The sequence below is a fragment of the Rhinoraja longicauda genome, chromosome 22, assembly GCF_053455715.1.
Source record: "Rhinoraja longicauda isolate Sanriku21f chromosome 22, sRhiLon1.1, whole genome shotgun sequence".
Taxonomy (NCBI): domain Eukaryota; kingdom Metazoa; phylum Chordata; class Chondrichthyes; order Rajiformes; family Arhynchobatidae; genus Rhinoraja; species Rhinoraja longicauda.
Window position 1 is genome coordinate 22386417 of NC_135974.1, and position 23879 is coordinate 22410295.

General features: G+C 44.1%; 1 protein-coding gene across 1 annotated transcript in view; it reads left to right on the forward strand.

Annotated features, from left to right (window-relative positions):
• The window catches only part of ctnnbl1 (catenin, beta like 1), a 116803-nt gene that overhangs the window by 39791 nt on the left and 53133 nt on the right, over nt 1-23879 (forward strand). Inside the window, exons 6-9 of the mRNA XM_078418966.1 lie at nt 8330-8423; nt 16213-16304; nt 17252-17324; nt 20986-21044. Of these exons, the coding sequence (XP_078275092.1) occupies nt 8330-8423; nt 16213-16304; nt 17252-17324; nt 20986-21044 (318 nt within the window). The remainder of the gene's footprint in view (nt 1-8329; nt 8424-16212; nt 16305-17251; nt 17325-20985; nt 21045-23879) is intronic.

Sequence of the window (23879 nt, forward strand, 5' to 3'; positions counted from 1 at the left end):
TATACTAGAAAAGAGGGCCCGTTGGGCCCGTCCCCACACCCCCCATTCTCACTCCCCCAGCCCCACTCTTACTCTCCAAGTGTGCCCGTTGGGCCCGGAAAAGAGGGCCCGTTGGGCCCGTCCCCACACCCCCCATTCTCTCCTCCCCCAGCCCCACTCTTACTCTCCAAGTGTGCCCGTTGGGCCCGTCCTCCTGATCTGTGTATGTCAAGTGACCACTATAGCCTTCATTCTTTTTTTTTTTCCCTAATCAGATGTTTGTTTGTTTTTTCCTAATCAGATGTGCAGTACTTTGGTCAACGTGGGTTGTTTTTAAATGTGCTATACAAATAAAACTGACTTGACTTGACTTGACTTGCAATAACAAAAAAGACTTCTTGGAAGCTTTTCGAAACAATGTAGCCGTCACAAGCTGAAAACTAAATCCTTGCTGAAAACTAAATCCTTTTCTGGAAACTTTTGGAAACAAATGTAGCCCCTTGAAGAAAAGGGTTAGAAATGAAAAATTTAAACTTTAATATCTCTCTAGCTTTAAAAAGGTAGCTTCAATTTGAACGAAAGTACTTACAATAGTTGCCCAGGTTAATGGTGAATACGGCGGTACAAAAATCGTAGCGCTTTGGTGTACCGTCTAGGAGGAGTAGGGTTTGTAAGTAATCTTCCGTACATACACATATACATACATACATACGGAATGTTGGACCGCAGAGTTTTAGTATTATATACTAGAAAAGAGGGCCCGTTGGGCCCGTCCCCACACCCCCCATTCTCACTCCCCCAGCCCCACTCTTACTCTCCAAGTGTGCCCGTTGGGCCCGGAAAAGAGGGCCCGTTGGGCCCGTCCCCACACCCCCCATTCTCTCCTCCCCCAGCCCCACTCTTACTCTCCAAGTGTGCCCGTTGGGCCCGTCCTCCTGATCTGTGTATGTCAAGTGACCACTATAGCCTTCATTCTTTTTTTTTTTCCCTAATCAGATGTTTGTCTGTTTTTTCCTAATCAGATGTGCAGTACTTTGGTCAACGTGGGTTGTTTTTAAATGTGCTATACAAATAAAACTGACTTGACTTGACTTGACTTGCAATAACAAAAAAGACTTCTTGGAAGCTTTTCGAAACAATGTAGCCGTCACAAGCTGAAAACTAAATCCTTGCTGAAAACTAAATCCTTTTCTGGAAACTTTTGGAAACAAATGTAGCCCCTTGAAGAAAAGGGTTAGAAATGAAAAATTTAAACTTTAATATCTCTCTAGCTTTAAAAAGGTAGCTTCAATTTGAACGAAAGTACTTACAATAGTTGCCCAGGTTAATGGTGAATACGGCGGTACAAAAATCGTAGCGCTTTGGTGTACCGTCTAGGAGGAGTAGGGTTTGTAAGTAATCTTCCGTACATACACATATACATACATACATACGGAATGTTGGACCGCAGAGTTTTAGTATTATATAGATAGATAGATATAGATAGACTAGAAAAGAGGGCCCGTTGGGCCCGTCCCCACACCCCCCATTCTCACTCCCCCAGCCCCACTCTTACTCTCCAAGTGTGCCCGTTGGGCCCGGAAAAGAGGGCCCGTTGGGCCCGTCCCCACACCCCCCATTCTCTCCTCCCCCAGCCCCACTCTTACTCTCCAAGTGTGCCCGTTGGGCCCGTCCTCCTGATCTGTGTATGTCAAGTGACCACTATAGCCTTCATTCTTTTTTTTTTTCCCTAATCAGATGTTTGTTTGTTTTTTCCTATTCAGATGTGCAGTACTTTGGTCAACGTGGGTTGTTTTTAAATGTGCTATACAAATAAAACTGACTTGACTTGACTTGACTTGACTTGACTTGCAATAACAAAAAAGACTTCTTGAAACAAATGTAGCCCCTTGAAGAAAAGGGTTAGAAATGAAAAATTTAAACTTTAATATCTCTCTAGCTTTAAAAAGGTAGCTTCAATTTGAACGAAAGTACTTACAATAGTTGCCCAGGTTAATGGTGAATACGGCGGTACAAAAATCGTAGCGCTTTGGTGTACCGTCTAGGAGGAGTAGGGTTTGTAAGTAATCTTCCGTACATACACATATACATACATACATACGGAATGTTGGACCGCAGAGTTTTAGTATTATACTAGAAAAGAGGGCCCGTTGGGCCCGTCCCCACACCCCCCATTCTCTCCTCCCCCAGCCCCACCCTTACTCTCCAAGTGTGCCCGTTGGGGAGGGCCCGTTGGGCCCGTCCCCACACCCCCCATTCTCTCCTCCCCCAGCCCCACTCTTACTCTCCAAGATGTTTTGGTTTTTTTTCCTAATCAGATGTGCAGTACTTTGGTCAACGTGGGTTGTTTTTAAATGTGCTATACAAATAAAAGTGACTTGACTTGACTTGACTTGACTTGCAATAACAAAAAAGACTTCTTGGAAGCTTTTCGAAACAATGTAGCCGTCACAAGCTGAAAACTAAATCCTTGCTGAAAACTAAATGCTTTTCTGTAAACTTTTTGAAACAAATGTAGCCCCTTGAAGAAAATGAAAATTTAAACTTTAATATCTCTCTAGCTTTAAAAAGGTAGCTTCAATTTGAACGAAAGTACTTACAATAGTTGCCCAGGTTAATGGTGAATACGGCGGTACAAAAATCGTAGCGCTTTGGTGTACCGTCTAGGAGGAGTAGGGTTTGTAAGTAATCTTCCGTACATACACATATACATACATACATACGGAATGTTGGACCGCAGAGTTTTAGTATTATACTAGAAAAGAGGGCCCGTTGGGCCCGTCCCCACACCCCCCATTCTCTCCACCCCCAGCCCCACTCTTACTCTCCAAGTGTGCCCGTTGGGCCCGTCCTCCTGATCTGTGTATGTCAAGTGACCACTATAGCCTTCTTTTTTTTTTTTTTTTCCTAATCAGATGGTTTTTTTTTTTTTTCCTAATCAGATGTGCAGCACTTTGGTCAACGTGGGTTGTTTTTAAATGTACTATACAAATAAAACTGACTTGACTTGACTTGACTTGACTTGCAATAACAAAAAAGACTTCTTGGAAGCTTTTCGAAACAATGTAGCCGTCACAAGCTGAAAACTAAATCCTTTTCTGGAAACTTTTGGAAACAAATGTAGCCCCTTCAAGAAAAGGGTTAGAAATGAAAATTTAAACTTTAATATCTCTCTAGCTTTAAAAAGGTAGCTTCAATTTGAACGAAAGTACTTACAATAGTTGCCTAGGTTAATGGTGCAAAAATCGTAGCGCTTTGGTGTACCGTCTTGGAGGAGTAGGGTTTGTAAGTTAACTTCCGTACATACACACATACATACATACATACGAACGCAGAGTTTTAGTATTATATAGATAGATAGATATAGACTAGACCGAGTGGGCCCGTTGGGCCCGTCCTCGTAGGGTTTCCATTGTAACCGGGAGGGGAGGAAAGGGGGAGGGTTAGGGGAGGGAAGGGGGAGGGAGGAGGGGAGGGAGGGGAGGGGGGAGGGGGGAAGGGGGGAGGGAGAGGGGAGGGAGGGGGGTAGGGGGGAGGGAGGGGGGAGAGGGGGGGATGGGAGGGGGGAGGGGGGAAGGGAGGAGGGAAGGGGGGAGGGAGAGGGGAGGGAGGTGGGTAGGGGGGAGGGAGGGAGGGGGACCTCCCCTTTTCCCAGTACCCCTCTTTCCCCGTTGGGCCCGTCCTCGTAGGGTTTCCATTGTAACCGGGAGGACGGGAGGGCGGGAAGGGGGAGGGAGGGAGGAGGGAGGTGTGGAGGGAGGAGGGGAGGGGAGGGAGGGGGGAGGGGAGGGAGGGGGGTAGGGGGGAGGGGGAGGGAGAGGGGAGGGGGGAGGGGAGCGGGAAGGGGGGAGGGAGGGGGACCTCCCCTTTTCCCAGTACTCCTCTTTCCCCGTTGGGCCCGTCCTCGTAGGGTTTCCATTGTAACCGGGAGGGGGGAGGGAGGGAGGAGGGAGGTGTGGAGGGAGGAGGGGAGGGTGAGGGAGGGGAGGGGGAGGGGGGAAGAGGGGTAGGGGGGAGGGGAGGGAGGAGGGGAGGGAGGGGGAACTCCCCTTTTCCCAGTACCCCTCTTTCACCGTTGGGCCCGTCCCCGTAGGGTTTCCATTGTAACCGGGAGGGGGGGAGGGAGGGTGGAAGGAGGGGGAGAGGGGTGGAAGGGTGGAGGGAGGGGGGGAGGGAGTGGGGGAGGGTCGGATGGAGGGAAGGAGGGAGGGGTGAGTTAGGGGCTGAGTGGTGATGGAGGTTGGGATTGAGGGGGGAGAGAGTCGGGATGGAGGTGGGAAGGAGGGGGGAGGAAGAGGTTGAGGGGGAAGTGGGACCTCCCCTTTTCCCAGTACCCCTCTTTCCCCCACCACCAAGCCCCCACCGCAACGACCCCTGTTGTCCCCCTACCCAGTCCCCATTCTCAGACCCCCCCCCCATTCTCTTGGAATAAAAAAAAATACTTTTTTAAAAAAAGTGCTTTTTAATTGCTTGTTTTGAAACATTCGCGGTTAAGTGCTTTTTAAAAAAACATTCGCGGTTAAGTGCTGGTTTTGAAACATTCGCGGCTACTTAGTGCTTCTGTCAGTTGCTTTTCGAGGGAGGGAGTAGGGAGGTGTGGAGGGGGGAGGGGAGGGGGAGGGGAGGGGGAGGGGAGGGGGGAAGGGAGGAGGGAGAGGGGAGGGAAGGGGGTAGGGGGGAGGGGTAGGGAGGGGGGAGGGGGGAAGGGGAGGGAGGGGGGAAGGGGAGGGGGAGGGAGGGGGGGAGGGAGAAGGGAGGGAGGGGGGAGGGAGGGGAACCTCCCATTTTCCCAGTACCCCTCTTTCACCATTGGGCCCGTCCTCGTAGGGTTTCCATTGTAACCGGGAGGAGGGGAGGGAGGGAAGGGGGAGGGAGGGAGGGAGGAGGGAGGTGTGGAGGGAGGAGGGGAGGGGGAGGGGAGGGGGGGAGGGGGGAAGGGGGGAGGAGGGAGGGAGAGGGGAGGGAGGGGGGGAGGTAAGGGGGAGAGGGGGGAAGGGGGAGGGAGGGGGATCTCCCCTTTTCCCAGTACCCCTCTTTCCCCGTTGGGCCCGTCCTCGTAGGGTTTCCATTGTAACCGTGAGGAGGGGAGGGAGGGAAGGGGGAGGGAGGGAGGAGGGAGGGGTGGAGGGAGGAGGGGAGGGGAGGGAGGGGGAGGGGAGGGAGGGGGGAGGGGGAGGGAGGGGAAGGGGGGAGGGGAGGGGGAAGGGGGTAGTGAGGGGGACCTCCCCTTTTCCCAGTACCCCTCTTTCCCCGTTGGGCCCGTCCTCGTAGGGTTTCAATTGTAACCGGGAGGGGGGAGAGAGGGTGGAAGGAGGGGGGAGGGGGAGAGGGATGGAAGGGTGGAGGGAGGGGGAGGGATTGGGGGAGGGAGGGATGGAGGGAAGGAGGGAGGGGGGAGTTAGGGGGGAGGGAGTTGGGGAGGAGGGGGGGAGGGAGTGGGGATGGAGGTGGGAAGGAGGGGGGATGAAGGGGTTGAGGGGGGAAGGGGGACCTCCCCTTTTCCCAGTACCCCTCTTTCCCCGTTGGGCCCGTCCCCGTAGGGTTTCCATTGTAACCGGGAGGGGGGAGGGAGGGTGGAAGGAGGGGGGAGGGGGAGAGGGATGGAATGGTGGAGGGAGGGGGGAGGGAGTGGGGGAGGGTGGGATGGAGGGAAGGAGGGAGCGGGGGAGTTAGGGGCTGAGTGGTGATGGAGGTTGGGATTGAGGGGGGAGGGAGGGGGGAGGGAGTGGGGATTGAGGTGGGAAGGAGGGGGGAGGAAGGGGTTGAGGGGGGAAGTGGGACCTCCCCTTTTCCCAGTACCCCTCTTTCCCCGTTGGGCCCGTCCCCGTATAGTTTCCATTGTAACCGGGAGGGGGGGAGGGAGGGTGGAAGGAGGGGGGAGGGGGAGAGGGATGGAATGGTGGAGGGAGGGGGGAGGGAGTGGGGGAGGGTGGGATGGAGGGAAGGAGGGAGGGGGGGAGTTAGGGGCTGAGTGGTGATGGAGGTTGGGATTGAGGGGGGAGGGAGGGGGGGAGGGAGTGGGGATGGAGGTGGGAAGGAGTGGGGAGGAAGGGGTTGAGGGGAGAAGGGGGGGGGAGGGAGGGAATAGGGGCCCCATGCTGATCTGTGTATGTTAAGTGACTTGCACAACTTTAAAAAACTGGCAGTTGCCTTTCGCAACAATGTTGCAACAATCTCACACAAGCATTGTGACGTCACAAGCTGAAGATGTAAATTTAAAACCGAGCTGATCTCTGATTGGTGCACGGGTGCCATTGTGACATCACGCGCTGAAGCCCCTTCAAGAAAAGGGTTAGAAATGAAAATTTAAACTTTAATATCTCTCTAGCTTTAAAAAGGTAACTTCAATTTGAACGAAAGTACTTACAATAGTTGCCCACGTTAATGGTGAATATGGCGGTACAAAAATCGTAGCGCTTTGGTGTACCTTCAGGGAGGAGTAGGGTTTGTAAGTTATGGACAGAAATTCTTCGGAATCTTCCGTACATACACATATACATACATACATACGGAATGTTGGACCGCAGAGTTTTAGTAGTATATAGATAGATAGATAGATAGATAGATAGATAGGGAAATGAATAAATAGATAAATAAGTAAATAAGTAAACGAACAGAGAAAGGAGACAGAAGGTGAGGTGACCTTCAGTGGTTGAAGGCAGTACTGAACAGGTGAGACTTCAGCGATGTTTTGAATGTGGTGAGTGTGGAGGAGTCTCTAACGGTTTGGGGTAGTGAGTTCCATAGGGTGGGAGCAGCGATGGAGAAAGCCCTGTCCCCCCAGGATCTGAGTTTGGTCCGGATGTGGGGGGATAGGAGATTGGCAGCAGCAGAGCGGAGGGTGCAGGTGGGAGTGTGCCTGTGGAGGAGGTCGGTCAGGTAGGATGGGGCCAGGTTATGGAGGGCTTTGTAGGTTATGAGGAGGATTTTGTACTGGATTCTCTGGGGGATGGGGAGCCAGTGGAGTTTGTAAAGGACGGGGGGTAATATGGTCACGGATCGGGGTGTGGGTGAGTAGACGGGCAGCGGAGTTTTGAATGTATTGAAGTTTACTGATGATTTTTGAGGGTGCGCCATAGAGGAGGCTGTTGCAGTAGTCCAGACGGGAGGTGATGAAGGCGTGGATGAGGGTTTCTGCAGCTGTGGAGGAGAGGGATGGACGGAGACGGGCAATGTTTTTGAGGTGGAAGAAGGCTGTCTTTGTGATGTGTTTGATGTGTTTGTCGAAGGAGAGGGTTTGATCAAAGATGATTCCAAGATTCCGGATGTGAGGGGAGGTGGATACTGGGAGACCATCAATGTTGAGGATGAAGTTTTGGGTGGATTTGGTGAGCGGTTTTGGACCAATGATGATGATAAGTGACTTGCAATAAATAAATACTACTTTAAAAATGTAGGTTCAATAAGTGCTTTTTTCGCAACATTTTCGGTCACCAAGTGCTTCTCACAGCGATCTGTAAGTGCTTTTCGCAATAATGTAGCACCCTAAGTCCATCGCTAAGTGCTTTTCGGTAAGTGCTTTTTGCCGGCACTACGGGGGGGGGGGGGGCTGGTAGGGAAAGGGGGGTGGGGGAGAGTAACGGTAGGGGCCCCAGTACACTGCTTTGCCCGGGGGCCCATAATGCTGTAAAAACGGCCCTGAGTGTTTCAAGGAAAGACACAACATGCTGGAGCAAGTAGTTCAGGCAGCCTCTCTGGAGAACATGAATATGTGATGTTTCAGGTCAAGGCCATTCTTCAGGCTAAACCTATAATTCCTCATGCCTCCGTGTTTTGGGGAAACTGTGTCTCTTGGTGCTCAACATGGGAGGTTGTGAATAAAATAAACTACCTCCTAAAAAGGGACTTGATCACTTTTGGTATAGATTGATTGGAAGAGGGAATCAGATTTTACTTTGTGTATGTTGTCTCTTCAGCTATCGTTTAAGCATCACATTCAAATAAATTTGGACATTATTTTATACTTTAAAGTAGTAATATAGTCATTTGAAATATCGAGGGAATGTGAAAGTGTTACCTCTGCTGCAAGGAGACCGACAAATGAAAATAGAATATCAGTGGCTGAAGTTGGATTTTGCACTAAATCAGACAGAAATGTCTGTCCATTTCCATTGGCCACTCTGTAACCAGCACGCAAGTTGTTCCATCTCAGACAGCCACAAATCCCATCTGTGTGTCATCTGGCAAATTTACTCATTCGCTGGGCAAGCAGAAAATATTTTCATTTTGCTTTCCGATTTCTTTTGTTAGTGAATTACGTCTATCAGCAAAAAATGTACATGGTTTAGAATATATTATTATTCTTGAGTATGCAAAGGATTCACAGTAATTTGATCCTTTGTTAATTTAGTTGGAAGGACAAGTGGTAGCGCTGCTGGTTCAGAACCTGGAACGATTGGATGAGACAGTGAAGGAAGAAGCAGATGGAGTTCACAATACATTAGGTAGGTTATTTTGCATGATTTTTTTTTCTTTCTGTAAAGACTCCTGTAATGAGATTCGTGACTAAGTAGCAATATATCCAGCCTTATTCGTGATTTTTCTGAAGTTGTAATTGTGTGGTTTACCTTCCTTAAAGTAAGAGGGAAGCTCATCTAACAAGTGCATGGATGGTAAGGCCAGCGGAAAATGCATTCTAGTTCTGAAGATGAAGTATTCAATAAATGTGAAGAAATAATTGATGCATATAAGAAATGGGAACATCCTTCATGTTTTTGGTCTTAAAGCGGAAGTAATGTTTTCAAGATTATATTAAAATAATTTGTCAATTCTAGGATTTCATTGCAAATTTTTTTGTAATACATTATTAACAGCCACAAACATAGGATACCATAGTGAAAACATGACACAGTAGCAAAAAGCATCTTGTTTTGCCTAAGATGTTATTATTTTCTACAACCTTGGTGGCAAACAAAGGTATGTAGGTTAATTGACTGGGGATCGCTGGGCGGCGCGGGGATCGCTGGGCGGCGCGGACTTGGTGGGCCGAAAAGGCCTGTTTCCGCGCTGTATCTGAAATATGAAAAATAATAATATGAATCAGCACATGCAAAAGAGCACTGTATTAAATAACAAAAAATATATTTGTGTAAAATGTTAGTAGATTTATTTAGAATGTAAAATGTTACAGTTCTATACTAGTTGTCACACCTATATTCTTGGCTTCTACCATTGTCAATACATCCCATGCCCACTTTCCTCATTCTCCAAAACACTTGCCTCCTGAGGCAAGTGATCGCCTCTACCTGCCCTATCATCCTATTCTCCCGGCTGACTGCTTGCAGCTCTCCAAACCCCACTCCATCTTTTTGACCTTCAGTACCTTGTAAATCTAATTTCATTATGCTTTCTTCACAGCTGCTGTTCTTTGTTTTTCTGTTTAGTCCAAGAATTCCTTTGCTACAGTGTAACATTGCAGTAAATAGGCAAGTTTCATCATGCAGTAATCATGGCACCAGCTGGGGAGTGACCATCGTAGAAGGTGGTACACGATTACTACAACTGAGAGGAGCGATGGCAGTCATTGGGGCTCCTTGTCAGTTTTATATCAATTGTGGGCCATTAATACAATAGTACATGAGTGATGAGTAGAAGGTTTGAGTTGTGATAAGGGAAGAGAGATGTTTGAAGTTCTTTTTTTTTTTTAACTTGCAAACAGGACTGATTGGAATGCCATGGCCTTGATGTGTATGTACCTAATGGTGAAACTGGGATAATGTGCTGAATGATCTATCATCATCATTTTAATATCAAGAAACTGGGGTTACAACAGTGAAGAATCTTTATTGTTGTTGTCATTGAGAGACAGGTAGTAAGGTGCTGAGAGAGGAGATGAAGGCTAACCCTGTGCAAAACAAGGATAAGTGATGAGAGTATGGGCTGGAGTCCTAATTTATAAGGTACATTCACAACTGCTGTGAGAAGGTGAACTTTAGACATATAATTTGGAAGGAGATGATGATAAGCAAAGTTATAATACAGGGCCCGTATTTGTAATACAGGTCAAAGATTCTCCACTGACCTTTGTTGTAACCCCAGTTTCTTGATATTAAAATGATGATGATAGACCATTCAGCACATTATAGCACATATCATAGCACATATTCAGCACATGGACGAATCTCAGAAAGGCATGAATGTGCTTTATCATTGAGATATTTTGAACAGTCTTTGATTGCATTTTCAGCATTATATATTTTATTATGATTTTTTTTGTGTGTGTTTTGTGAAAACTGTCTCAGTGTAGAACAAGTATTTGCATTTTTTTCATGGTCTTGACCATGAGGTACTGTAATTGATTTCTTAATTCTGGTAACGCTGCACTTTTAAGGTACATTATGTTAATGATTTTTAAGTTTTCAAACTAATAATTCGCAAACTCAGCACTGGCAAAGCAATGATTGGAAATTGTGGAACCCATACAGCTGATAATTCTGTATGATTTTTGACTGCCATTGCTCCATCGAGTTGATGCGTCAGGAAGACTGAGCAAAACCACTACCAGTGAATGCGAAAACAAATCTGGAAGAACTGGTCAATCTGTGGATTTAATTGCTTTTTCTAAATCCCATTACTTTCAGTGGGATATGTGCCACAGTATATGTTTACTTGTTTTATGTTGCCTTGGCTTATATTTGGAAAGAAGCAAAGCAATGTGGTTGTCAAGCCTTGTTAATCTATTGGGATGGAAGGCCCAGTTGTATTATAAAATGAACCCACCACTGGGAATGCTAATGGGGATACAACCTGGGAACGCTAATAGCCTGTGACACCGTGAAGCTGTTCGCACACGCCTATTACTTTTTCTAATTTATTTTACTCAGCACACTATATCAGAATGTTTCACCTGCTTTGGCCTCATTTTAGTGAAGTACTGAGAAACCTACCCTGACTTGCAGCATTTCAATTGAAAGCATTTCAGACTGGAAGCTACCAACTTAAATTAGAATGATATGCAATTGACAAAAAAAGGGAAAACTTCTTGCATTCTTGAATATGTGTTACATATTTCATGTACATACATGTTATAGACAACCTTCTTCAATCCTTTGGATATGATAGCTGGGAGAAAATACATTGTCATATACGTTTCTCATTCTCATTTTATTGCTCTTTTTATCCTTTTTAAAAATAAATCTTTTTTTTCTTCAACTGAACATTTTGTTTCTTTCACGTGGTAGGTGTATAACAATGAAGATAACTGCTCTCGGCTGCATCTGTAGTCATTGCAGGAAAGACTTTGCCTCTGAGCACCATCTCTTTATTCCTGTATCTGGCTCAACCTTCTTCCTCTTTGAGCAAATCTTGCTCCAAATTTTATTGCCTCATGAATTCTCTACTTACTATCCTTGTTGACCCTTAAAATGAGCATCAACAATTATAGACTTCAAATCTATTCAGCAGTGTGTTTCTTATTTTTACAAAATAAATCAAGGGTTTAAAAAGATGTGACTGGTTGATTGATTCTGACGCATCCTGGAAATTAGGTGCATTGGACATGCTTCGACTGCATGCCTGCTTAGAAACATATTTCATTCAAGTCCAATGGAGAGATTACAATCTTCACGATTTTAGTTTGTCATTTTTCAGGATCTGGGTGCAGCTGGCATGGTTAGTGTTGATTGCCCACCTGCAACCTTCTTGACAAGATGATGCTATGTTACTTTCTTGAACTGCTGCAATTCTTGAGGTTACAATCCTACCCAACAGTACTCAGAGAGTGAGTTCTGGGATTTATCCTTGTATTGGTGAAAGAACGGCAATTTCCAGAGTCTGGTACAATTTCTTGACTTGGCCATCATGGAAGGGATCCTGCATATGGTAGTGTTCGCAAAGGACAGAATCCATTGCCTTTATTGGTGGTAGAGGGAGGTGGATAGCTTGAGCAAGTACTTATAGTTCATTTTGTATAAGGTACACTCTGTAGCCATTGTGCACCAGTTGTGGAATGAATGTTTAGGTTGCTGAATGGGATATCAATTAGTGGTTGCTTTGCTTCGGAGGGCATTGAGCTTCTTAATTGTTGAAGCTGAATTCATTCAGGCAAGTGAAGAAATTGTATCGTACTCCGGATTAGAGAGTTAGGAGATGAACCACTTGCTATACGATACACAGCCTCTGAGCTCTTAGCTATAATATTTGTCTGGTCAAATTGAGTTTCTGGTCAGTGCCATTGATGATATGATACTTTGATGATAGACACAAAATGCTGGAGTAACTCAGCAGGTCAGGCAGCATCTCAGGGGAGAAGGAATGGGTGACGTTTCGGGTTGAGATCCTTCTTCAGACTGATGTCAGGGGAGGGGGCGGGACAAAGATAGGATGTAGTAGGAGACAGGAAGACAATGGGAGAGCTGGGAAGAGGGAGGGGAAGGAGAGGGACAGAGGAACTATCTGAAGTTGGAGAAGTCATTGTTCATACTGCTCCGGTGTAAACTGCCCAAGCGAAATATGAGATGCTGTTCCGCCAATTTGTGCTGGGCCTCACTATGATAATGGAGGAGGCCCATGACAGAAAGGTCAGACTGGGAGGGGGAGTTGAAGTGCTGAGCCACCGGGAGATCAGGTTGGTTAAGGCGGACTGAGCGATGGTGTTGAGCGGAACGATCGCCGAGCCTGCGTTTGGTCTCGCCGATGTAGAGAAGTTGACATCTGGAACAGCGGATACAATAGATGAGGTTGGAGGAGGTGCAGGTGAACTTCTGCCTCACCTGGAAAGACTGTTTGGGTCCTTGGATCGAGTACTTTGATGGTATTTGCACTGAATGTCCAGGGTAAATGTTTAGACTGTTATTGGACTTGGTCACTGTATAGCACATTAATAACATGAATATTACTTGTTACTTACCAGCCCATGCCTTAATGCGGTGCAGCATGTGTGGTTCATTTGGTGTGGAATTGAAAATGGATTTGAACATTGCACTACCGTCAGCAAACATCCCGACTTCTGGCATTATGATGAAGGGAGTGTCTTTGAAGAAGCTACTGAAGGTAGCTGAGACAAGGACACAGCCCTGAAAAACCCTGCAGTGATGTTGTGGAACTGAGTGATTTACCTCCAATAACCACAACCATCTTCGTCCATTCTATTTCTAGAACAATTTTTCCCTTGATGCCCATTAACTTCAGCCACATTAAATGATACCTTGAATCCAAAGGTAGTTATTCTTATCACATTCAGTCAAATTATGCCGTGGCAGTTATTCCTATGATGCCAAGGGCAGTTATTCCTACTTTGCAGCTGTATTTCGGCTCTTTGGTCCAGTGCTGTAATGAGGCCAGACCCAAGTGGATCTGACAAAATCCAAGTTGGACATTAATGTGCAGGTTATTGGTGAGCAAGTGCTGCTTGACTATGCCATCATAGTCAATGACACCTTCCATCAAATTGCTGATGAGTGATAGTAACCTCTTCAATGGTAATCTAATGTGTTGAATTTGTCCTTTTGAATGGGGTCCTGCTTGGTCAATTTTCCACATTGTCAGGTAGGTACCATTGCTGTGACTGCAATGAGCACCTTGACTAGATGTTCCGCTTATTCTGGAGTGCAAATATTTGGTACCTCCGCCAGCGATCCAAAGGATTGAATTACTGCTATGTTGAGAAGTTGTTTATTTGTAATGAATAGATCTTTTATTCTTGCATTCCATTTTAATGATTAAATCAGCGAGCTGTTCTTTGCAATTTAAATTTTGCTGCCTTACTGATTTTGTACCATTTAGGAATTGTTGGGTTATTTTTCATATGAGTCTGCCATACGGTCATTAGATAATTGTTTTTATTGCTTTTTAATCATGGCAGTTTAGTCTTGAGAAAATTAAACATTGATAAATATTGTACAATTTCCTGGAGAAATGTGTGTTAACAGTCTTGTGGAACAACATGTTTACAGTAGATTTAAGGAGCTTTTTCTTGTTCATTATTCACCAAGTACATATGTCAGCGCCTAGCAAATTAATAGTAGGCCAGAATCTCTCATCTCTTGTTTTGGGCAAAACAAATTGCTGGGTTTCTACAGAAAAGGCTGAGTTGATACAAATTTGCAATCTTGTATCATTTGGCTTATTGTGCATTAAGTTGTCAAGTCTATTAGCTGTCTCAATTAAAAATTTGTAATGGATTAATGTTTTAATAGCCATAGTCCACTTTAGATAATAGGATTGATCAAAAATTGCAAAATTGTATGATTTTTTTGCTAGTTGATTTTTCTTTTTGCGGGGATGTGCAGAGAATGGATAAAATGAATATAATGTGATTGAGATTGCTGAAAATTGTGTAACTGCTGGGGACATAAAATTAAACATTAAATTGCATTCTGTTAGTCACTAGTGTTTAAATTTGATCTCTGTAATGGTTCAGTGCTAAAATTAATTTCTGTCCCTTACACAGCTGGCAGGACAGTATCATTCTTTACATTTTGCCAGATTTCTGTCATGAGTGTATATCACATTAATGAAAAATCAATAGCATAAAAATTACCTAATTAAAACCATTTCTTGTGCACTAGTCTGTCTCAGTCAGTTGGCACAGATACAAACCCATCTGTGTACACATTTAGCACAAGGAATGAAGAACGGATTCTATAGTGTGCACAGTTTTATAAGGCATCAGACTGATCTAAATTGCTTGGCTTGGATATTGGTTATGTTAAATCTTGTTTTTTTTTAATCAAAGCTTGTTGAGGTGGGGGTTTTTTTCTTCCTAGCTATCAAACTGGCAAATAATCAATGATGATTAAAGGAAAGGCTAGGTGTAACATAAAAATAAATGGTGAGGGATTTCATAAGTAAGCTCGAAGTAAAGGTATAAAAGAAGATCCCATTTGTGCGAGAAATTGGTAATAAATATTATATCACCCTCAACAAATGGTAGAAGTGAGATAGGATGGAGAAGATGTGAAAGGATTAGAGAGATTTCGGAAAAGATTTGAAAGAATGGTTTCTAGTTTGAGGAGCAAGAATAGATTAAGGGGGCTTAGGCTGTTAGTAAAATGCTGAAAGGAGACATGATAGAAGTATATAAAATGATGGGCATGGATAAAGTGGATAGTGGGAGTTTTATTCTCTTTGCTTGGGGGCTCGGGGACAGAGGTCACAGATGTAAAATAAAGGGGAAGATTTTTTAAGAGTGACACACGTAAACAACAAATCTGCACATAGGTGAGATCTGGAATGCACTGCACATATTGTGGAGGCAGGTCCCGTTGTGGCCTTTAAAAGGGAATCTGATAAATACAAGGTGAAGAAATGTTTGCAAGGCTGTGGATAAAGGACAGGGGTGTGGACCTAGAAAGTTACTTAGGGATGTGGTCGGTCAAATGATCAACACCTATCTATAGTCATTCAATGATTCTAAGAGGAGGAGGATGTGCATGGTTTTATTGAAGAGAATAGGTAAAATAAATTTAGTCCATGTGTAAGGATTTTATTTTATTTGCTTATATTCTTGTAAAGCTTTTCTGCACCCACTGTAATGTTTTCCTATAATTTTATGCCAAAATGAAACACACAACATCATAGGTTGGACCATATGTTTCCCCCCCAAGGTTCAGCATGACTTTCTGCTTTTTATATTCTTGTTAATAAAGCCCAGAATTATTAAAACCTCGTTTGCCACTTTCTGAACCTGCCTGCTGCATTCAATTATTTATGCACACATACCCTCAGGTCCCTCTGCAATCCCTTCAGTCGATATATTCTATATTGATTCCTCTCATGGTGCTCACCAACATGCATCATCTTATATCTGACTGCTTTTGAACTTAATTGGTCATGTGTCTGCACATTCCACCAAACTGTTTATATCTTGCTACTTTTATTATTATTCACTACACAATTAATAATATACTCAAGTTTTGGGCCAAATATATGGAGTTCCAGCATTTTAACCCAAGATGAAGGGGTAGTAAAATCTTTCCAAGTAAAGATGGTGCATGTAACTTGCTAGTGGTAGTGTTCCCATGTTCCAGTTGTCTTGTCCTTTATGGTGGTAGAGGTAACAGATTGAAAACATATAGCTTTGTAGAATGTGTAGGAAGGAACTGTAGATACTGGTTTAAACCAAAGAGAGACACAAAAAGCTGGAGTAACTCAGCTGTCTGACCTGGTGAGTTACTCCAGCTTTTTGTGTCTATCGAGCTTTGAAGAATGTCTGCAATGCTTCGGCATAAGCTTTATTGTCTCTTTTAATGAACTCCTGAATTGTGTATTCACTGTTGTTTCTTTCTAAAACAGCTATTATAGAAAACTTAGCTGAGTTTCGTCCTGAAATGTGCACTGAAGCAGCTCAACAAGGTCTTCTGCTGTGGATGTTGAAGCGAATAAAGGTAGTGGTTGGTTGGAATAAATCCATGAAATTTCTTTTATGTACATTCAAAATGCCTTTTCAACTATATTATTCAAATGAATACAATGTCAATGGCAAAGTTGATATTTGTTGCCTATCCCATATTGCCCACAAGACCAATTGAGGAAGGCTCATGGCTTGTCCAAAGGTAATTGGTTTGTGGGAATGGGGAGCAAGGTATATTAACCCATGGTCCAATTCTATCCATTTGTAATATTTTCTTTTAAACTTTGGGAGGATAAACAGTTGGTGTGGAAGATTTTAACCAGCCCTCAATTATTTTCATGCATATCAGAAATCTTCAGTTTGCAATATCTGTAAACATGCTGTACAAATATTTAAAATGAACAAAGTCTTTGAAGTATCCATTCACACTAAAATTACAAAAATAATACTTTAAGTTTACAAGTTTAACAGATTTTATCTGAATAAATATTATTTCTTGCATGTGGATTGTCTGTTAAGGGTTAAAAAGAACATGGGATCTGTTGAACATGTTACAGACCACTATTATGGAGTCAATCTTGATGGAATGAGATTTGTCTCATTGAACTGAAATATGCCAATTGATTGGTAATCTATTGGGCCGTGACTATTATCAGGTTCCTGTTATGTTACAAAAATCAAAGGTTTCCAATTGTCCCCCATTTCCTTTTCAACTGAAGCTGAGATGTTCTCAATCACATGGAGTTTAATTTTGATATGACCATGACACTGATTTTTCAATAGCAATCTGTACCACAACTGTTGTGCGTTTGATGCGCTTCAGAAAACCCATCATTCTAATTCTCTGGGGGTTAAAATCAGCATCTGGTGAGCTCTAAAGGGTCATTCCATATGTATGTTGAGAACATCTTTCCACTGTATCTTTAGTTGCCTATTGCAGAGTACCAACAAATTATAATCGGTTTGTTATTTTTAAAACAGGCCAAGATACCTTTTGATGCCAACAAGCTCTACTGCAGTGAAATTCTTGCTATTGTGCTTCAGAATAATGATGGTAGGTTGTCCTGAATTTTTCAGAGGATGAATTATATGAAGATAGTGAAATGAACAAATGGTAAATGTTTCCTGTCTCTAAATTCCACTGTTGTTTAGTCCATCCTGCGTTTCTATTCCGCACTCATAACCTTGATCTCTGTACCCGCCAACACAAATTTGCTCTCCAATAATGTTTGGGAAAAATATAATAGCATCCAACATCAGGTTATTTTTTTGAAAAACTGCATGGTGGGATACAACAAGGCTTTGTACCATGAAGAACTATCAGTAAAGATTGACATTTTGGATCTGAGCTTGAATAGGTATTCTGCAGAACTATTAAAGGGCATGTTTGCCTAATGTCATGACAGTTTTCCTCTTTTTTCTAATTTGCTTCAATGGTAGATACTGAGAAATTTTAGAACTGCAACAAACTTAAGATCATGAGAAAAATGAGAAGAGCATTGAATGCAGTGATTAGTTCATAGTTATTGTCTGCACAATTTGTTGTTTCCAAGGTGATTGCAAAATTTCATACTAAGATTTGGTGCAAAACAAAGCTTAGTTTATTATATAACATTGATTTGTTTAAATATTCCATGCTATGTGCTTTGCATTTAATGTACTGCTCAGTTGCATTCTTCTCTGTGGATGAATGGTCAAGGTGCTAAAAACGTAATTATTAGTTATATCTTTGTTGAGATACTGTAACTCACCTTTTTACAATAGGTAATGTCTTTGGTTACAGTTCTTGGCCTATAGAGGAATTGCTGATTTGTCACTTTCATTAAGTAATACATTTAGTTGTTTTCTAACCAGCATTTATGTTCAATAGGAATTTCATAATACAAGTCCATTCAGTCCATATCAGTGTTAGCTACATAAAGAGCTTACCCAATCTAATGTTGTCTTCCACCAGTAGGCCATTCGATCCAGTGCTTTTCAGGTCATGGCTCTTCAAGTGCACATCCAAGTGCTGGTTTAACTGTGATGAAGGTTTCTATTTCACCCTTCCAGCCAGCGAGTCTCAGATCCCTGTTGCTCCCTGAAAGAATTTTCTTCATCTCCCTTCTTATACTTCTTGAATTCTCTTATATTTCAGCCTAAGAGCTTTTGACTTTACAATACAATATATCTTTATTGTCATTGTATAGGGGTACAACGAGATTGGGAATGCGACTTCCATTCGATGCAATAAATTAATTAGCTAATCAACAGAAATTTAGACAGCCCCTTTTTGCTAAGGGGTATTGAAGCTTCCTATTTATTTCATCTTGGCCCCTCATTCTACATATACCTAAAATAAGTCTCCCTCTGACATTTTAATTCCAAAAGAATTAACCCTAGCTTGCCTAATCTTCCCTCATATTCACAATTTTCCTTTCGGAGCAATAACTACTTGTATCTTCTCTAGACCTCTTCAATTCAATCGCATCTTTCCTGCAATGTAGAGGCAAGCAGTAATCAAATGTGGTCTAGAGTTTGTGGACTGGTGCCAGCGGAACTGCCTCCGGATCAACGCAGGAAAACCAGGGAGATGGTGGTAGATTTCTGCAGGCGCAGCCAGGTCCCCCCGACACCAGTGAACATCCATGGAATGGACATCGAGAGGGTGGATTCTTATAGGTACCTGGGTGTCTACCTCAACAATAAACTGGACTGGACTGAAAACACCGATGCGCTATACAGAAACGGCCAGATAAGATTTTATCTGCTAAGGAGACACAGGTCCTTTGGAGTGCAGGGGGCACTCCTAAGGACCTTCTACAACACGATGGTTGCATCGGCCATTTTCTATGGAGTGGTCTGCTGGAGCAGCAGCATCTCAGCGGCGGAAGGGAAGAGACTCGACAAGCTGGTCAGGAAGGCCAGCTCTGTCTGGGGTTGCCCCCTCGACTCAGTGCAGGTGGTGGGAGAGAGGAGGATGATGGCAAAACTAACATCGCTGCTGGACAACGACTCCCACCCCATGCAGGACACTGTCACTGCACTGAGTAGCTCCTTCAGTGACAGACTCCTTCACCCCAAGTGCGTGAAGGAGAGACATAGGAGGTCCTTCCTTCCCGCTGCTGTGAGACTGCACAACCAGCACTGCTCCCAGCAGACGAGTCAACAATAACAGCTAAGAACACACAGAATACTGATGACAATTTGTGTATCTTTTATTTATAATGAATGATCTCTTGCTATCCACTTTGCTGCTGTAACACTGTAAATTTCCCCGGTGTGGGACGAATAAAGGAATATATTATTATATATGAATTTGTGTTGTATACGGTTGTAGCATAATCTGCTTGCCCTTGCATTCAGCTAATAAAAGAGAGCACCCATATGTTTTTCAAAAATCCTTATTGGCCTGCCTTGTTGCTCCTCACCACATGCATTACCTTATGCTTCTCTGCCGATTTTCCAGTTCATTTTCTGACTTTTTATCTTCTTGCATCCTAAAACCTCTTGTTTACAACTGCATGTCCAGTTTTTATATTTTTAGCAAACACCTCATTGTGTCTCTTATATTCAAATCTATATCATGATCATTTATTACAAAAAATAATGGATTGAGCACAGACTTGCAGACCACATAACAACACCCATCGACCATTTGCTCCTGCCATTGAACCAACAAGATCTGCTTTACCTATGATTAGTAGATGTCATAATTATCTTGAAGTTTGGAGCTTCCAGTGTCTAAATCAGGGATCTCCAAACTATGACCCGCGGGCCACATCTGGCCCATCACGAGATTTTATCCGGCCCGCAGCAAGCTCTTAGACAGCGGGGACTGGAGGCAGAAGCTGCCGGCGAAGGTTCGCCGGAGAGCGGATTGTCACTGACCCAGAGCCGGGACAAGGCGAGAGATCGCAGCGCCCCCTTGAAACTACTCTCCTCGCCGCCGCTCAACCTGGGGAGAGAGAGGGGGGGTGGGGGAGAGAGTCAGGGTAGAGGGAGCAGCGGGTGAGAGCGGGAGCACGGGGAGGGGGAGGGTGTCAGCGGGTTCTGCTCCCTCTCCCTCCCTCCCTCCCTGTCTCTCACTCAGACCCAGCGAGATCTGCGCCGCTCCTCCACTCTCCAGACCCGTCTCCCTCGAACGCAGCGAAATACGAACAAACACAAGTGAAACTTCCCTCCTCGCTTATGCCGGGGATTCGGGGCTTCTGAACAACAAGCCCTCTCTAACCCTCTCTCTCCCCCAGTGGTGGTGACTGTATTTTTTCTGTTTTATAGATAATTGTATACCTACGGTATATATATATATATTCCAATATTTCAAGCTCTTTTAAAAAATTGAATATTATGTATTTGTTGCCATATAAACCTAATGTAAATTAACCTAATCTAACCTAACCTAGTTTAACCTTTCCTAATCTAATCCAATGTAACCTAGTCTAAACTTTTTTGAGTTCATTAAATTTATAAAACTCGCACTTCTTTATTTTTTCCTACGGCCCGCAAAAATGTGCCAAATATATAATGTGGCCCTCATGCTGAAAGGTTTGGAGGCCCCTGGTCTAAATCACCATTTTTTAATCTGAATCTTTATTATTTCTTATCTTTAATTTGCTCCCTTTTGCTAAATTCGTCCCTCCTTTTGCATTTGTTTATGTAATTCAGTATTGATTATGCATAGGAGATCCATTTTTAATTCTGTAATATTTGACAAGTGTTTTCACTATTTTCAGTCAACAGAGAACTACTTGGTGACCAGGAAGGGATTGATGTGTTGTTGCAGCAACTATCAGTAAGTATCTGCTTAGCCTTGAGCTCAAACTTGCCAGGTTTTGATTCATTAAATGAGTTCTTAACTCATTGCAGTGTTATCTTCTGTTCTTTATTATTCAGAAGAAAATTGTACCCATTAATGATTCAAACTACATTTTGATCCAAAAGTAAGATCAGAATACATTTTAATAAATATATACTGCTGAATGTATAACAAATCAATTTTTTTTAACTGCTTAGTAATACTAATAACCATACCTGATCTTTATCACATAGGGTATGCACATCTAAGAATAATTTTAAATTGATGATTCAGTTGTTACTTGAGTAGTTTGGGGACCTGTTTTATGTACAACCCAATTACACGAAACAGCATTGTGATACTCTAAACCCTCGTTATAATGGACCCTATGGCGGGGAATGGTGTCCGTTATTGCCAATTATCCACGATAGCCGAGTGTGGTATTGTCATTGTATAAGTAGTAGAACCAAACAACTACAGTTGCTGGTTAATACTCAAAAGGACACAAAGTGCTGGAGTAACTCAGCAGTCTCTGGGGAACATGGATAGGTGATGTTTAATAGAAATGAGGAGAAAGACTTAAAAAGTACCTAGTCGAGCAACTTTTTCACACAGTGGTGGGTATATAGAATGAGCTGCCCTGCGTAGCTGGTGAGGCAGATGCAATTACAATATTTAAAAGACATTTAATCAGGTATGTGGAATTGAAAAGGTTTTAAAGTGATATGGGCCAAATACAGACAAATGCGACTAACTCGATCAGTATGGATGTGTTGAGCTGAAGGACCTGTTTTCATGCTGTACAACCATGACTATGATTCATTCCATACCATGCTATATAGCAAGCTAGCCCGTTTAGCCTCAACCCCATCCCAGTCCAACAAGAAGTAAAAAAAGCTCTAACATATTTAATTTGTCGAGGACACAAAGCTTTGTGGTAAAGCAGGGACACAAGGAAGGTGCACAGAGGTTTCAAGAGCTAATTGACAATCTTAGTGAATGAGTATGGATATGGCAGAGGGGATATTTTAAGTCATCTGTTTTGAGAGAGAGAACAAAAAAGGCAGGGGGGTTTCTAAATGGAATTTGTTGCCGTTCAAAGAGACCTGTGTGTCCTTGTACATAAATTACTTAAAGTTAATATGTAGGTTCAGCTAGCAATTGGGTAAGTAATATGTACAATGGCCGTTATCACAATTGGGTCATGAAGCACTAGTAAGATGGCATGTGGAATATTGTGTTCAGGTCTGGACTCCCTATTCAAGGAAGGATGCACTTGTGATAGGAGTTACGGAGTAAGTGTTCACGTGATTGATCTTCATTGTTCAGATTTGTTGTATTCAGAGATATTAAATAGACTGACTTCAACAGAATGAGTTATTTTCAATGGAACATGCAAAGTATGTACACACTTTATAATATACACCGATCAGCCAAAACATTATGACCACCTGCCTAATGTGCTGTTGGTCCTCCGTGTGCCGTCAAAACAGCGCCAACCCGCCGAGGCATGGACTCTACAAGACCACTGAAGGTGTCCTGTGGAATCTGGCACCAAAACATTTAGCAGCAGATCCTTCAAGTCCTGTAAGTTGTGAGGTGGAGCTGCCGTGGATCGGACTTGTCGATCGGACTTGGCACATCGGATTGAGATCTGGAGAATGTGGAGGCCAGGGCAACACCATGAACACTTCATCATGTTCCTCAAACCATTCCTGAACAAAATGTGTGCAGTGTGGCAGGGCGCATTATCCTGCTGAAAGAGGCCACTGGCATCAGGGAATACAATTGCCATGTAGGGGTGCACCTGGTCTGCAACAATGTTAAGGTAGGTGACACATGTCAAATTGACATCCACATGAATGGCCGGACCAGGGTTTCCCAGCAGAACATTGCCCAGAGCATCACACTCCCTCCACTGGCTTGACGTCTTCCCACAGTCGGTTCGGACCAGATGGGATACCCTTCGTTGCCCTCGTGCATCGATGAGCCTTGGGCGCCTGATACCCTGTCGCTGGTTTGTGGTTTGTCCCCCCTTGGACCACTGTCGGTAGATACCACTGCTGACTGGGAGCACCCCACAAGCCTTGCCGTTTCAGAGATGCTCTGACCCAGTCATCTGACCATAACAATTTGGCCCTTGTCAAAGTCGCTCAGGTCTTTATTCCTGCCCATTTCTCCTGCACATCAACTTCAAGAATTGACTGTTCACTTGCTGCTTAATATATCCCACCCCTTGACAGGTGCCATTGTTACAAGATAACCAATGTTAATCACTTCACCTGTCAGTGGTCACCTATTGTTTGGCTGATCGGTGTAGATTCTCCTGTCTGGGCATCGACAAGAAAGGCTGCAGTCTTAAAAATTTGTGCAGTTGCAGACAACGAAGAGTGGGGTTGGGAGGAAGGGGAGTGGGTGGGGGGCGAAGGGGGGGGTGGGAGGGGAGGGGGGGTAGGAGGGAAGGGGGGGTGGGAGGGGAGGGGGGGTGGGAGGGGAGGGGGGGTGGGAGGGGAGGGGGGGTGGGAGGGGGGGTGGGAGGGGAGGGGAGGGGGGGTGGGAGGGGCGGTGGGAGGGGAGGGGGGGTGGGAGGGCGGTGGGAGGGGAGGGGGGGTGGGAGGGCGGTGGGAGGGGAGGGGGAGTGGAGGTGGAGGGAAAGGGGGGGAGGGGAGTAGGGGGGGAGGGGATGGGGGGGGGACATGGACCATTGTGATTTGCTGTTGAAGACCACTGGAGCAAGTATGTCTTTAATGAAATTAGGTATGTGCAGCTTTAAATGAAACTTTCTTCATAATTTAGTCATACATTTTATGACCATTGTTCTTTTATTCAATA